The sequence below is a fragment of the Hippopotamus amphibius genome, chromosome 14 (assembly GCF_030028045.1).
Source record: "Hippopotamus amphibius kiboko isolate mHipAmp2 chromosome 14, mHipAmp2.hap2, whole genome shotgun sequence".
NCBI classification, from domain to species: Eukaryota; Metazoa; Chordata; class Mammalia; order Artiodactyla; family Hippopotamidae; genus Hippopotamus; species Hippopotamus amphibius.
In genome coordinates this window covers 48,470,596-48,487,064 of record NC_080199.1, presented here as the reverse complement: position 1 = coordinate 48,487,064, position 16,469 = coordinate 48,470,596, and the positions used below count along the sequence as shown (strand labels likewise).

Sequence of the window (16,469 nt, the reverse complement as noted above, 5' to 3'; positions counted from 1 at the left end):
CTGCTTGAAAGCCCAAGTGTAAGGGTGTCAAAAACAATTAGTACTTTAATAGTTCCCTTTCTTAGGCAGGCACAAATTCATCAGAAAGAGAACAAAAAATATTCTCATGAAAATAAGCCAATGACAGTTAGCAAAATCATATAATTTGACTATATTATTCTTTATGCTCTTTCTACTTTAAAATAGGATACAGTTTAAAAAAATGGAAATGGTAGTTGTCAATATTTACTACTTTGATAGATAAGGTTTTCTAGACAAAGACTGGTTTGGTGTTGTCCTTCACTGTTTTCAGAAAAGCCTTAAGGCAGCTAGCGCTCAATAGACAACACTGAAAACCTTACGAATTTCATAATTCTGCCTCAAGATAAATTCTTGTTGTTTGGGAAAAAGGTAGGTCAAGAAATAAGGGGACCCAAGGCTGAGTAGGGTAGGGAGGGGGGATGGTTGGGTGTGAAGTTTTAATATACCAACAACAAAGCCTGTCTTGTGGGCCTCCCTTAGAGTTACTTTGTGGGAAATATGCTAATTCAAAGATACCTAACTAGCTTCACATTTAATTCTGACTGCCAATCTTAGAGTGGCAGAGCAGCTGCGCCTGGAGGCAATACAATCTTATTTCTATAAAAATCTCTCAAAGCTCCATATATAAGTGGAAGAGTAAAAATAGATAATCAAATCCAAATTAGGGCTATTAAGAATTGATTTAGTGTAAAGATAATATAGCAAGATTTTGTTTAGGTTATGGATGTTCGCTAAAAATGTGTAATACTTGTTTGCCTAAAATTTTGATTATGTTTTATCTTATTTTGTCACAGTTAAATAGTTTTATCATTAGGGATTTTAATTGCATATAGTTTATAGAATTCTTTCTGATTACTCTATATCCATTTAACTAAAAAAAAAAAAATTCCCACTGTACCACTTAATGAAAAGAGAACCATCTAATGAGATGCAATCAAACTACAGGCAGATGCACCATAAGGTGTGGCTGAACAATTCATATTTGTGAAGCCTTCGTCATAAATGTTTAGAGTCTGCAAGAGAAAAGAAGTCCCTGAAGAGAGTAGAAATTACTGTACCCTGAAAAACACTAGTCACTCAGTGGTAATACCACTCAGTTTTAAAAGGAAAAAGGAAACAACCACCAAAGAAAAAGAAATGGGGGAAATCAAGTCTTTGAAAGTCTTCTTCCAACCTTCATAATGTAGGCTCCACTATTATGCAATCCTTCCCATCTTCACCCTTTTTCTGCCTCTCACTGTTACTCGCCTGCGTCCATTCCTAAGGCTCAGTCCTTGACTTGCATTCTCTAGGTTTGAAGGTTTCCTGCAGATAACTCATCTGCTTTTGCAGTGTTAGCAAGTCTCTGTGAGGGTCTCAACACAGGGCTCTAGACTTGGCTTCTCTCCTCACACCTTGATAAGCTCTGACTTTTTCCCCATTCCTTGTAGCCAATCCATGTTGGCTTCAAAGTGGCTATAAAGTCCTTTCAATTCTTTCTTCTCTCTAACATCTGTCAATTCAATTCCATACAAACCGCTCAGACCTGTCATTTTCCTGCTTAAACACTTCAATAGTCCAAGTTCTTGGTCTAGCAGCAGACTCTTAATATACTTCTTCCCTAACTGGTCCTTTATTTTTAACCAAGCCAGTTGATTCACTAGCACCCAAACATGGTATGATTTTATTAAAATGCATTAATAAATATTTTGATTATCTTGACTTACTATTTTCTATAAACTATAGAAAATCTTTAGATTTCAAATGCACTGTGTTGAGTAAAGAAATGAGATAATGCCCTGTACTCATTAGCAGATGCTTTCATTTATTTACTGTTGTTAAACTTTGCTTGATTAAGCAAGGGAAAGAAATCTAATTAATAAGTAACTCTCCACTGCTAAGGAGTGAATAATCCAATCAAGATTGAACCTCACCCTTTACATCTGATACAACAACCTTCAAATCTGTGATGACTGAATATCTCCTTCTGATGACAGATCACATTTTAGGGAGAAGAGGAGAGGGAGTTAACTGGTCACAGGCAGGGCTTTAGCAGTAGGCATACTAAATCCTACTTATTTGGATGACAACCGCAGACCTGATTTTGCTCAATGTACACTAATTGTTCTAGTCAAGTCTAAACATTAACGTCTGTTCATTCAACACATTCTTACTAAACGTCCATGTGTCAGGCACCAACCCAGTGAAGAACTGGGTTTACAGCAGTAAAACAAGGCAGAAACTCTCCTTTATTGCCTTGTGTGCACCCTGATGGGACTCAGGAGTAGTGTGGCAGACACTGAATAAGAACATTTTGAGGGAAATACGTGTTGCAAAACGGGAAAAACCAGAGTGCTAGTAAGAATGTACAGGTGCTAATAAGATCATAGAGTTTTACAAGGTTCAGACTAAGGTTCAGAGAAGACCTCCTGGGAAGGTGTGTACATGCTGCTTCTGCTTCTTGGCTCACCCTTGCCCTCAAGGTTTTGCCTCATTTCTACTTACCCTTCAAAGCTCAGCTTTGATTTCAGGTCGTTCTAGAAGCCAAGTCTGAACTGCCCTCATAAAGTCTGGATTGGTCTTTCAGACTTCTTGGTATTCCAAAAGCTCTGTGCATTACTACTATCTTGGCCTTAACCAGATATATAGGCTTATTACTCATCTGTCTCCCAACTGGATGGTGAATTCTTAGAGGGTATCTCTACATCTTAAGTGCCCAGCAAGTGCTTAATAAATTTTTCTAAATAAATGAATGAGTGAAGGTTTAGCAAGGAAAAATACTAAACAGTTAATTTCTTCCTAGGTCTTAACAGACAAAGCAAAAGACAAAAGAGGTAAAGGTTTTAACCGAAGTATTTTCGGTAGAGGTTTGGAACACAACACAAGGGCTGGATTATTCAGTGTGGACAATTTCTGTGCTTCTGAAGCCCATAGGAGTTAGAATGCTTGAGGTCATCTTTTGCCAAAATATATCCCATGATATTTTAGCCCCAAGGGTTCAGAGGATACTTTATCAGGATTTTCTCATTCTGAAATAAAAGGTGTTCTCTCTCTATATATATATATGCTCACATACACACATATATATAGTCAAAGTCTATATTTATAATCTATATATAATCTAAAAGTCCCACGGTCTTTCTAACAGAGTATAAGCTTATTAAATTAATACAGATGTTTTCATACAGAGTTTATTAAAAGAAATAAGCAGTAGTCCTAATTCCAGAAGGTGGTTTTTCCTTGTAATCCAAGCCTCAAATAAAGATGAGTGCTATCTAGTGGTTCAATCTGGAAACGAGAGGAGACAGACCAGAGGCTAGAAAACCTCTGAGAGGGTGTGCGAGTGTATCTTAGTAGCTCGAATTTATGTCACAAGAGACAAAAATGTACACACATGGCTCATCTGGATGACGGGAAGAGGAAAAGACAGTGATTCAAGTACCTGCATTCAGAGCACGACATGGCAGAGACATTAAGAACTTGGACTCAGAAGTCGAGCAGGCCTGGGTTTGAAAGTTGTCCACAGGACTGGACGCAAACTATCAGACCTGTTCGATCCTTGGTTATTTTTGACTATAAAATAGAGATAAAAACATTGACTATCTGATAGGATTATTAAGAAGATTAAATGGGATATGTATAAAACACTTCAACATATTGCTTGGCTTTTAACTCAAATAACTCAATAAGCAAAGTAACAGTAAATATTAGCTTATTGTTTTTAATACTATTAATATGATTTTATTTAGGATGCAAACAAATTTAAAATAATTGCAGACAATCTCACATATCTTTTAAAGATAAAGAGAATATCAACTACTATATATTTTAAAAAAATAAATATTAGATGTTAGTTTTAAGTATCGATACATGAAAGCAAATTAAAAAATAAAAGGGGTTTCCATGTTACATTTCAGTCACATAGTTCAGTTGCAGGGTTAGTATTTTCAGTGAAAATAAAGTAACTTTTAGAAAGATTTCAAAATGAACTCTGAAATGTCACCTTTTTCTAAAAATACTCATGATCCTGTTGCAATGTCCTTAACCAAATTCTGCATTTTTCAATGTCTAGTCTAATATATCTATCTTTATATGTATAATTCTTAAAGATTAATCTGGTCATTTGAATTTTTTTCTACTGGCTAGTAATATAAAGAGAAGACAACAGAAATATCAATGAAAATAAGTTTTTAAAATACTTTAATCCACTACATTTATATTAGAACTATATACATTAGAGAATTAGATCTTTATGGTATATCTCTTTTGGTTTGCTGTATAATCTACTTGCTTAATGATCACAAAAGCCTTAGAACTTAAGATAATACATCAGCCTTGATAGAGACAGAAATGTAATGCTCACCTGCTTTTTTCATCTGGACCCAAAATATCACAATTTATAATTATAGATGAACCTCTGAAGCCTGGACACATTACTAACTTCACAGTCACAGAAGGACTGTGTTTCTCAAGGCCAGTACACAAATTTATCTTAAATAATTGTCTGCTACATAACAGCCAAAATATTTATTTTAAATTAAGCTCAGCATGGGTATCTGTATGCCATTATAATCATATCATATCATGGCTGTGGGTCTTTTCTTTAATGACTTACAATGGGGGGCTGAGTTGTTTATTTCATATTGTATTAATAATAATAATCAAAAAATTAAGTACCTATATGCAATCAAACAGGAAACATGATGGAAATCAAAACTACATTACAGTTGTGTCACTAACTAGCTCTGTACTCTCAGAAAGTTTTCAGCCTCTCTGAGTTTCTCTGTCCTTCACACTTCATGCCATTATTCAGTATACCATAGTGACTCTAAATAATAACTCAAAGCTATGCATTAATTATCCACAATGAATTTTTCTGACTTATCACAATTTTTCTTCCTATTGTTAAAATAGGGAAAGGCAAAGCAATAAAAATATACTATTGAAAAAAGTCAGAAGATCTATTTAACATTTTGGTGTAGATTTTTACCTTTTCTCTCATTTATTAAGCATCTATTATGCATACTTTACCTTGAGCAGTAAGGCTCTACACAGCTATTAAAAGATCATTACATTCATGTCTTTTTCTTATTTACCTCATACTCTTTTTAGGTTATCCTAGAAATTCAACATAAGTTTCTCTACTCAGCCACATATTCATACTTCTAGAACATAACTCATCTGTACCCCAAACAACTGAATAAAGTCTGTCAAGTATCTTTTCATTTCTAAATCTGGTAAACTTTGGGAACAATCTCACTGAATAAATGGCAATGAAAGGTAAACAGAACCTGGTAATACATAACAGTGAGGGGAAGGGAACCAAAGGAAATAGAATCCAACCAACACAAAACGGGACCGCGAAGACAGGAAGAGGGCTCCATGAGGCTGGGTGTCCAGGAGCCGGCTAGAGACGCTGCAAGGAATCAGTCTCAGATAAATATCAGAGACGAAGTTGACTCACCTCCTTCTTAGTGATTCTAGCACATCCTTCCACAATAATATCACATGAAGCTCATCTGTATTAAAGACTTTGCCAGAATGCTGGTCACAGTGCCTCACACTGTACTGACAAATATGGTAGAGTAAAACAGGCATCAATTCAACATTTCAAGCTGCATCTTAACACAAAGCAAATCCACTGCTTAAAATTGTATTAAGAAAGCACACGCTTTTGAAAGGAGACACTGGACAACACTGATCAGAAAGGGTGAGGTAACTTCAAATAATAATAATAAAAGTGAAACATGCACTTGAGACCTGAAAGAAGAATTCTTGACACTACCTCAAGGCGATAATGGAGGGAAGGAAAATATGAGCGCACAATCTCACCGCAAATATGTACAGCCACACATTTTTACTATTTTAGTCATATTGAAACTCGAGAACTTCACGGCACCCCACTAAAATCACAGATCAACAGGATAAAAGTAGATAAGAAGAATATGCAATTTATGAATACAGTTTATTACCATGGTTACAAACTTTCAGAACAGGCCGAGATGCTGGACTGAGACTTTGCCGAATATCTGTCAAAAAATATATAAAAGAAACTTAATATAGAGGCCCGTTCATCTCAGGAAGTACAACAGTATTAGACATTTTCCCAAGGTTAAGTATTTCTGGAAGCAAAGTAATGCTTCAATACCCTGAAATACTGGAAGCAATAATGTTATGACTTTTACTTCCCATTTAATTATGCTACTGTGAACTCCACTGGGATAAGGTACATATGGTTCTTTAGATGAGCCCTGTCACACTAATCAGGCTTTTCCAGGTTCAGTGCATGGATCTGTTAATGTGCTACTGACACTGGCCAACTGGAACGCTTCTCATTCTGACACTTGTCATTGCAAGAGAAGGATTAAGCAAACATAAAACTTCTGAAGAGTTGTTGCCACAGTACTACATTCTTGACACATGATTTTTAAAGAATCACAAAAGGGGAGGTGGGGGCGGGGTTTGTTCTTTGTGATAATTCCCTAGAAAGTAACACAAAACAAGCATAATGTTCACCTTTAGGCTTTGGTGTCCTTTTCCTTCGGTCGCGGAAGGCAGCCCCCGACTGCAAGGCCTCCAGCAGACTATCCATCACTCCTGTCTCATCACCCTCTGTGAAAAGAGATGCAGGGAATTCTATCAGCCCTCCGGGTTACCATAGCAATGTCAAAGCATACATAGAAACTGGTGATGGTATGGTAGGGGGAAAAAGATCAGATGCCAGGACTAAGCCAGCAATTTCAAAATATGATAAGACTTTAACTCCCTCATAAATCAAATATCTTTTAATGAAATCTGTCTCATTAGTGCCTGTGTTACTGTTCGAGAAAGAGAACTGAGTTCCATTGATTCACTTCAGAGCACTGCTTTTATAGTCTGGTGGCACAATAACTTTAAATGGAATGTGGTTCTAGTCATATATGTGTCTCAGGTTATCATAAATCACATTTCCCTTGTAGAAATGGGTTATTTTCAAGGCATCAGCTCCTATTTAAAATCGACCCAATGTGGGCAAGTGTTTCTGTTGTTGTTATTGAGATTCTGCTGTCTAATCTTATTCTACAAAATTATATTTCCAGACTAACTCATGTGAACATGCTCCCAACAACTGATTTCTTCATATCAGAGGATAATTGTCCCCAGACTTTAGGTAACACACAACAATTACTACAAACTTTTACAGAATGTATGAAAAGTTTGTCTTCTGTAATGAAAAATAGACAAAAGAGGCTCTCAGAAATCTAAAGGATTGTATCACATTATGATTGGTTTAAACTGATATTCTGTATATAATTGATGAACATGTCATTATAGAGCCAATTCTCGCGACCCAGTTATAATAATCTATAGCTATTTTATAGTTGTCAGTGCTAAATGTTATATCAAGGAAGTGGTTAAAAAAAAAAGCTTCAAAGAAATTACTGGCTCAACCTAAATTCATGGAAATGCCAAAGATTTTTGTTTTGTCCCTTAGAGAGAAGTTATTTTCAGGCATTCTCTATGAAATTATATGGCTGATATACAGTCATGTCTAAAGTACTAGAAAACTATTTTCCTCTGGATTTATTTCTTTTTTTGAAACACAATCCTTTTATAAGGGAACAGATGACAAACGAATGCAGTAGAGTACAAATAACACACTCATTTACAGTTTATAAACAGATACATAAATATAAACATGTATTGGCCCTTTTCAATCTGGTTCTGTTTCATTTTTAGAAAAGTACAGTGTAATCCAAAAATAGGTGGGTAAGAAACAATATTTGGAGGTTGTTAACTTACATGTAAATTTAATTCTAAAGTGGCTTGATGGTTATTTTAATTAAAATACATTAAATATTTCAGACCCTTTAATTGGTAACTATCTAGCCATCTTTGAAAATTTACTCTTAAACTCAATTATATTTTCCCTAAAAAGAATTGCAGGTAAAGCTAAATATTTAAGCTTGTGAATATATTTCATTAGTAAAAGGAAACATTGAACTTTCCTTAGTAAGTTTGCTTTTGGTAGTGGTACTGATGTAGTGATTGTGAAACTATTACATGTGCATTATAAGCCTGAGCAGATGGGTAAACATGTTGATGCTGCTGGCAACAGGGATGCTCGCTGTGGGAAGGGAAATAGAAATATGCAGTGGGAGGAGGAGAGGAAGAACCATGAAGTGCTGGATTGGATCTAAAGGTACATATAAGCTCAAGCTTTTAAAAAAATACTTTTTTTTTAGCTTCATGGCCCAAAAGAGCCTAGAAATAATGACACTACAGTAGCAATGAGCACACCTGGCCCTCAGATCTTGGTTACTAAATATTATTACTCACTAATAGGAACTGGACTACTTAGAAGAATGGCTTATTCTAGGGCTGAGATCAAGAAAGTATGAAATGAGTCAGGAAAATACTGTTATGCCAGAAAATAAGAAAGTGCTCAAAGACAGATAGGGATGTATCAAAAGGGCAGAGGAGCCAGACTGAAGGACAGCCTTGGCCAAATTTAGGACAACTTGAGCACTGAACGGGTAATGATGGGAGTGAATTATTACACACTGGAAAAAAGAATCATGCATCCATACTGATACTGAAAATTTAAAAATTTATTAAATACAGGCAAAGAAAAAGCTTTACTTTAAATAAGAATGTCAACTAATAGATGTCAAAGATACAAAGAGGACTGAGTTCCATTCATATAAAGAGATATATGAAGGAAACAGAAAATTCACCATATTACAACTCACACAGTAAGAATTAGCTAGGCAGAAATCATCAATGGTTACAAAAACCATTGTATGTAAGGTTATGGAGGAACATGGTATAGAGAAATCTTGCAGTTATCACCTTACCCAAATAATCAAATTTGACATCACCAGTTATGGTGTACATGGACAACAACTGTCTCCTGAAGCGATGCCCTGAGATGGACACAATATAACCTGTGTAAAATTATTTAACCTGCATCTAAATGTAAGGAAACAATCTTATAGATCCAAAGTGAGGGACATTCTGTGAAAGAACTGGTCTGGGTTCTTAAAAATCATCAATATCATGAAAGACTAAGAAAGACAAAAAGAGAAGAAAAGGTTAGGGAAGCAGCATTCTGAGTTGGAGATTAAAGAGACATGACAACTATATGCAACACACAATCTCTGATTAGCTCCTGAATTTTGTAAAAAAGTCATAAATGACATTATTGGAATAATTAGACAAATTTTAAAATGTGTTGGGTATTAAATAATTATACTGTACCAATGTTAGTTATCTGAGTGTGATAATTATATTACGGTCTGGTTGGATCATGCCATTGTTTTCAGGAGATAGATGCCGACATATTCAGGCTCACTAGACAACTAACCACAGTTCCATGTCCTCAATTTCATGGCTTTGATCATACTGCTCTGTCTACACAGAACATCCTTCCCAGCTTCTTCACCAAGCTAACTCCTTCTTCTCCTTCAAGATAGACAACTAAGAATTCTTTCCTGACCTATACAGGCTAAAGTGGGTGCCCTTCTGTGCCCTAATGGCTTGTGGTACACATAGCTTTACAATATTGTAAATGCTTTACAATACTGTTTACTTGATGGTTGCTACCACAAGACTATGAGTTCGTCAAGAGCAGGGATTGTGGTTTTCATTTCTCTTTAATACCTAGCAAAGAACGTGTTCATTAATGTACATTGACTGTGTAACAAATGAAGCACTAATGTGGTCAGCTGGAAGGAGTCACCATACAGAAGAATAAAGGCCAGAGCGGGGAGGGGATGAGCTGGCTCACATTCCCACCACCACTGTAAACAACACAGCTTTGTTCCCTCCCTTCCCTGGTCTCACACACCCGTTCAGTTGCCAAGCCTTGTTCATGCACATGCCAGTATCTCAAGAAGCGATCCACTGTTTCCTTTCTGACTAAACTTAATGCTGGTGGTCCAGAACTGACTTATTTTTCACCTGAAATATGGCATGAGTTGCCTAAAATGATGTTGCTTCTAGTTTCTCCCTAATTCTAACTAATCCCATATAGCACTTAAGCAGAATTATGATTCCCCAGTCCCAAATTTTCAATATCACTCACTTCCCACAAAAAAAAAAAAGTCCCAACTCTTTCACTTGGCCCTGACACTGACTGTGACTGCTTTTTAAATCTTACCTCTGACTTCCAACATCACAACCCGTTCTTCAGCTCAAGGCAACTGCCTGTGATTCTCCATAAACATTCTCTCTCCCATCCTTTACTCTCTACCTGGAACTTCTATCCCTGGTCTTGTTCCCCAGAGCTGATGGCTTTGCTTGGCCTTCATTCCCCACTCCCATAATGGAAAGGATACAGTATCGGAGTAAGAAAACCTATATTCTAGTCTGAGCTGTCAACTGGCTACATAATCATTCCTGACATGTGTAATAGAGATAACACCTGTCTAGGGTTCAGAAGAGGATCACATGAGATCATACAAATGAAAGCACTTGGTGAATTGCTAGGTGATATAAAAATGCAGGGAATAAATTCATAAATGAACTCCACAGTGCACTATAGGAAGTTTATGTAATATCTGATTATGTTTTCAGCACTGTTTTAGATACATTATAAATTAAACAACTCTTTTATAGCATATTTGATTATGCCCTTGAATAACATCATTTCTAAGGGAAGCACTGATCAAAAATACAAGCAGACTCTTAAAATAATTCAATGTGAAAGATGGAGACCTAAAATGCAGATGTTTTTCCAAATGCTGAAAATGCATTCAGAATATTCACTTGACACATGTTTACTGAGGGCTATGATGTGCCAGAACGTTACCAGGCATGAAGGACACCTAGGTCCCAAGAATTAACATGAAATGTTTTCAGCTCTCCAGAAGCAGAAAAGTATGCTAGGTATGGAGGGTTCTATCAGAGATGTAAGTTTTCCTGGTGATTTATGACCTGGCAGACAAGCAGGAGCTGGCCATGGCAGGGACTGAGGAGGGAACAGCATACCTGGCAGAAGAAATAGCAGGTACAAAGGAAAAAGTTATAAATAAAAACAAAAGTGAGGTATAATAAAGTATTTAAATGACTCATATTTACATTATTCTAATACAAACCAGAGAAATAAAAATTAGCCATTTTTATTGTAGACTAGAATTCAGTTTCTTTAACTACAAGTCAATTGATATTCAAAATATTTACAGCCTCTCTCTTGCTGTGAAAACTCCTTTAAATAAAGACTAACTGCAATAGTGAAAGCTGTGCTTTGTTTGAATAACACATCACCTTGTTTAATTTATAAATCGTATTTTAAAAACTCACACAGTGTCAAGGGAAAAGGAGAAGGGAGAGTTAGGGATGAGATATTTCTAAAGGAGTATCAAGAGGATGTGGGGACAGCAGGGGAGGGATCTGCTAAGGAGATCACACGGGAGACAACTGGGCTATAGGAGAAACTAAAAGCAAATCTGCTGGGTTGGACCATTTGCAAAAATGATTGTTCTTTACTTCACAGACCTATAAGAGAGTTTGGATACAACAGTGACAGCTATACACAAATACCAAGCAAATTAAAAAAACAAACTATTAGTATAAACCTAGAAATAATATTGTTGTCCAATAGGAAGCAATCATGGAATACTAACTGGAGGGGTGAGGAATATTTACACCATTGCACTATCATAAACACTGGCTATTCTTTTAACCATCAAGTATGATACAATTATAACGTGAGACAGTAGAGGCAAAGGTGAAGGGGTATATGAGGGAAGTGTAAGTGGAGAAGAGGCATAAGGGAACTAAACCTTCAACCACTTAGGAACTCAATCTCTAAAATGAAAACCTAAAAAAAATAAATAAATAAAATAAAATAAAATAAAATAAAATAAAATAAAATAAAATGAAAACCTGACAAATAATAGTCTAAGTATATTATCTAGAAATAAGGAAGAGGTAAATATGAGAAAAAAAAAACAAAACCCTAAGAATTAAAATTGGTTACCTCTGGGAAGTGGGAGGGAATTGAGAGGGTGAAGGAGAGGGTATTTTATTTTGCTATAAGCCAACTGTATTTCATTTAGGAATCTACAGAAATCACATGGATAAATACAAAGAAACAAAAAAACTCCTGACAGGTAGAGGCAATTGAGAAGGAGAAAGAGGAGAGAAAGAGGTTGCTTCTTGACCTAAACGTGCTTTCCTATGACAAGGGGAAGAAGACAGGTAAGAAGTGGTCCAATACACAATGATGAGTATTGTGATGGAGATCTCCACCCAGGAAGGACACCTGGCATAGGGCAGAGGGAGAAGGGACAGCCGTCATAGAAGGCCTCCTGGAGACCTAAGACTTAAAGAAGTCTTTACATTTGCCAGCGCTTCCTGAAGAGGGCAGGCCCTGCAGAGTGCCCAGAACAGCTGTACAGGGGACATGAAACACTTGGGAGAACTCCTGTGCCTGCAGGAATGGAGGGCAGGGGGAGGGGCTGCTGAGAGGTGATGCTGAGGAAGCAGGTAGGGGCCAACTCACCAAGCGCTGAACATGCCAGGCTGTGGAGTTTGGGGTTTATCATTAAGGGAGCTGTTAACTCGTTTTAAGTGAAGAACTAACACGGTCAGATTTTCACGTTAGGAAGATCACTCTGAGAAGAGACAAGACAAAGGGCAAGGAAAGTAAGGAAAAGGCAGGTCTCGTAATTTAAATCCAGGCAAAATACGATTGAGGGAACCAGGTAAAGAACAGAAGCGGTGAAAAAGGAAAAGAGAATGGAGGAAGAACAGAAAAATGTTGGATATGAGCATTAAAAATGAAGTTGAGGCTAATATCCAAGTATCCGGTTCAGCCAATTAGATATATGTTGCTATTATTCACCAAGTACTAAACTATTTTTGTTTCATGGTAGAATGGGGCTGAGCCAAGAGAATTCAGTTTGGATATGTTAAGTTGAGATGATCATGAGATATCCAACTTCAGGTGATTAAAGGTGTCTAGAAGGCTGATGGTTTCAGAGATTTAAAACTTGGGGGAGAGGAACTGGTTATACTAATAGGTTGAACTTAGAAGCATATTGGTCATACTCAAAGCGACAGAAAAGAACATAAGCATAGTGAAATGGTAGCCAACACAAGTTTTGAATTTAGACAACTTGCATCTAAATTCTGGCTTTCCAATTAGAAATCAGTGTGACTTTGGGCAAATTATCCAACCTTACTAACCTGCATTCTTTGTTCCTCAACTTTAATGTGTGACTAATAATACCACCTACTTCACAAGATTATTGGGAGGATTAAAAGGAGATAAATTATGTGTAACGTTTAGCAGTTACATCACAAGAACTTAATAACAGTTCGTCTTTGCTGTGGTCCTTAGTATGGTAGAGCATGAGCTCTGTTCGGAAGGGTGTGTGTAGATATAAGAAATGCGAGCTGAGGGGAAGCCACAAGGCAAGCTAATATGCAAAGGGGATTTTAGGAAGAACCGACGGTTCGCAGTCCACGACCGTTTTCCATCGCCTTCACTTTGCGTGTGCTTCCAGAGCTCCCCTTTTGACTCCCACAGTCTCTGGCACACCTTCTTTAAGTCTCACCACATTTGATACGACCTCAGTAGTAGTGAGAGATATAATAACCACCTGGAATTTGGCATAAGGATAGGGAAGGAAAGCTCAGTTTCTCCAAATAATTGTTGAAAGTGTGCAGCTGATGCTCAAAACTCAGAGGCTCAGAGTTTAACCCAAATCTTCCTAAAAGAAACACAAGACAGTTGCCCCAACAAAATTACATGAATTTATTGTTCATGCTGCTAGTTATAAGACCTCCTGGGAACCAGGCTGTATTTTCTTTACTTGGTAACCTAGTTCAGTCTTCAACCATCTAGAACAAAGCTCAAAATACTACTTAACCTAGACAGCAAAAAAGACAGGAGTAACTTAAAACAATGTCTTCGAATGTGTCTTAATCTAGATGTGAAACTTAAAATGTATCTGAGTCAAGGGAGTTAGAAAGCCAATTTTCATTGGGATTTAACTGATAAAATGATAATCAGAATAGTTCTCTCTTATACTATAATTAAATGACTGGCTCAACCATGAGAAGTGGAATTTTATATTTAAAAACCCAATACTTTAATATTTCTGGTTTTACTCACTATTCTTCATTATTTGCATCCTGAATTAAATATATTTCCTGTTACAAGTTAGAAGGAAACATTTAGAATCTTTTACAAGAATGAAGTTTGTTTTTCTTTTTCCCCAAAAAAATTACAAGCAAAGTCAAGGAGCCAAAGTGTTGGGCTTAAATCTTGGCTCTTACCAGCTGTGTGCCCCTTAAAGACCATCTTGTGCTTCCCTATTTCCTCATCTATAAGATGGCGATAATAACAGTATGCACCTCAAAAGGCTGTCATGAGGATTAAGTGAGCTAATATATGTAAAGAGCTTAGGATAATGCCTCACATGTGGTAAGGCTTCAATAAGTACTACTATTATTTTTAATATTATGATGACTGTTCTTATTCACTAATATGGTGCACACTGCTGAATGGAACACAACGTATTACCAATGCAGCACAACCACTCCCTACCCTCTCTTTGTCTGCTTCCACTACAGAGGCTGGGAAAGTTAAAACCTCATTTTCCAAAGCAGCCTTGTAGTGAAGCTGAGGGTGGCCCCATGATGCATTTCTGACTGATACAGCGTAAGTGATCGCCTGTATGGTGTTGCTAGAAACAGAAGAGGTAGATGTTGATAACCTCCCTCTCCATTCCTCCTATCTTGGAGCTGTGACAGCTGTGGCTACCATCACATGTTGCTACCTTGAATATGCTGGGACCTGTGACAGTCATCGAAACTCTGAGCACAGACCACAGGGCCATTTTTTAGTTGCTCTGGATAAAATATAAGGCTATATTTTTCAAAGCTTGAATGAAAAATATTTTGCAGATACATTTGAATGCGTAAACCATAATTATTATACTATTTATTACATTGTATTCAGATTGGAATCTAAATTATTTCATGAGAGTTATAGAGATATTTGTAAATTAAAGAATTTTTCTCATATGAACTCTCCAGTCTCAAAAAAAAAAAAATCCATTACTGGATGTCACGTATAAAGCATGGTTCTATTTTAATTATATAAACAACCAGGAAAAAATAGTAATATAAATATACTATTATAAATCAAAGTGTATTGTTATTAACTTTTAATTTCCAAGTTTCTTATGATCTAGATTCTGTTGTAAGAAAATGATTTTGGCATCACAGTCATTTAGTTTAACTCATGAAGATATCTAATTTACCTTTTTCTGGAATTTTTTACAAAAGTTCTTTCATTTTAAAAACTAATATAAAAAATTGACAAAATTCCAGAAAAATAAGTTACTTGTATGCTCATTTAATTCTCCTCTCAAATAAAAAGTGCATAACCACTTTTGGAATATAAACACACTTAAGGCACAAGATTTAAAGAAACCATATAATCAATGAATGAGTTTGTCATTACAAAATATTACAGCAAAAAGTTAGTTGGGTTGTATTAAATAGACATCCAATATTAAAAAAAAAACCTACCAAAACACAACTTCAATAAGACTGACAGAATTTCCCAAAGTGTGTACCACAGAACGCTAGTCCCATGAGAATTTCTGTGTGTGTGTGTGTGTGTGTGTGTGTGTGTGTGTGTGCATGTATTGTGGGGGAAGCAGGTGGCTCTGTGGTCAAATAAGCTTGGAAAACAATGTATAGTATATACCGCTCTTGGCAATTCATATTGAGTATTGAAACGAAATTCATGATTGAATTTCACAATGAATACAAAAACTAAATTCATGATTCATGATAAGTGTGGCATTTCATATCAGTAGAAGATAAGAAAGGTTCAATAACTACTGTGTGATGGTAGTTTATTTGGATTCCACCCTGCTACTTACACCAAGATAAATCCCAAGTGGATCAAATATTTCAACATTAAAAAATTAAATTGCAAAGTATAGCAGACAGTATAGAAAAGTATATTTTTCATTAGTTCTGAAATGGGAAGATCTTCCCAGGAAAAATCTGCATAACCAAATTTCATATAGTTTGTACTATAATAAATGCCCACAAATCACAAAAATAATAAGAACAATGTCTGCACATAAATAATGAAAGGAGAAACTAGGAAAAAATATTTGAAAACAGGTACGCCCTAAAACTGATCTTCTTGAAATAAAGAACCTTATGACTCAGTTAACAAAAAAAAAAAATCAACAATTCAATAAGAAAAATAAAAAATCAAGCAAATAATAAGTTCAGGAAACCCATCATAAAGACAAATAGGGCTTTTATATAGAGGATATAATCCTCAACGTCATTCATAATGAAAGATTTTCCAAGTACATCAGTGAGAGATCATTTTTCACTTAACAGCACGGCAATAATAACAACTGAGGATAATTGGTAAAGGTCAGAAAATAGATCATTCCACACACTATGGGTGGAAATATAAAACTCATGCAACCTCTTTGGAATGC

General features: G+C 36.1%; 1 protein-coding gene across 5 annotated transcripts in view; it reads right to left on the bottom strand.

The window, feature by feature from the left end:
* The window catches only part of DIAPH3 (diaphanous related formin 3), a 485,817-nt gene that overhangs the window by 108,124 nt on the left and 361,224 nt on the right, over nt 1-16,469 (bottom strand). For all 5 annotated transcript variants that reach the window (XM_057707607.1, XM_057707608.1, XM_057707610.1 and 2 more), the window contains 2 exons: nt 6,517-6,612; nt 5,973-6,029 (listed from right to left, as the gene is read on the bottom strand). In XM_057707607.1, coding sequence (XP_057563590.1) covers nt 5,973-6,029; nt 6,517-6,612 — 153 coding nt within the window. The remainder of the gene's footprint in view (nt 1-5,972; nt 6,030-6,516; nt 6,613-16,469) is intronic.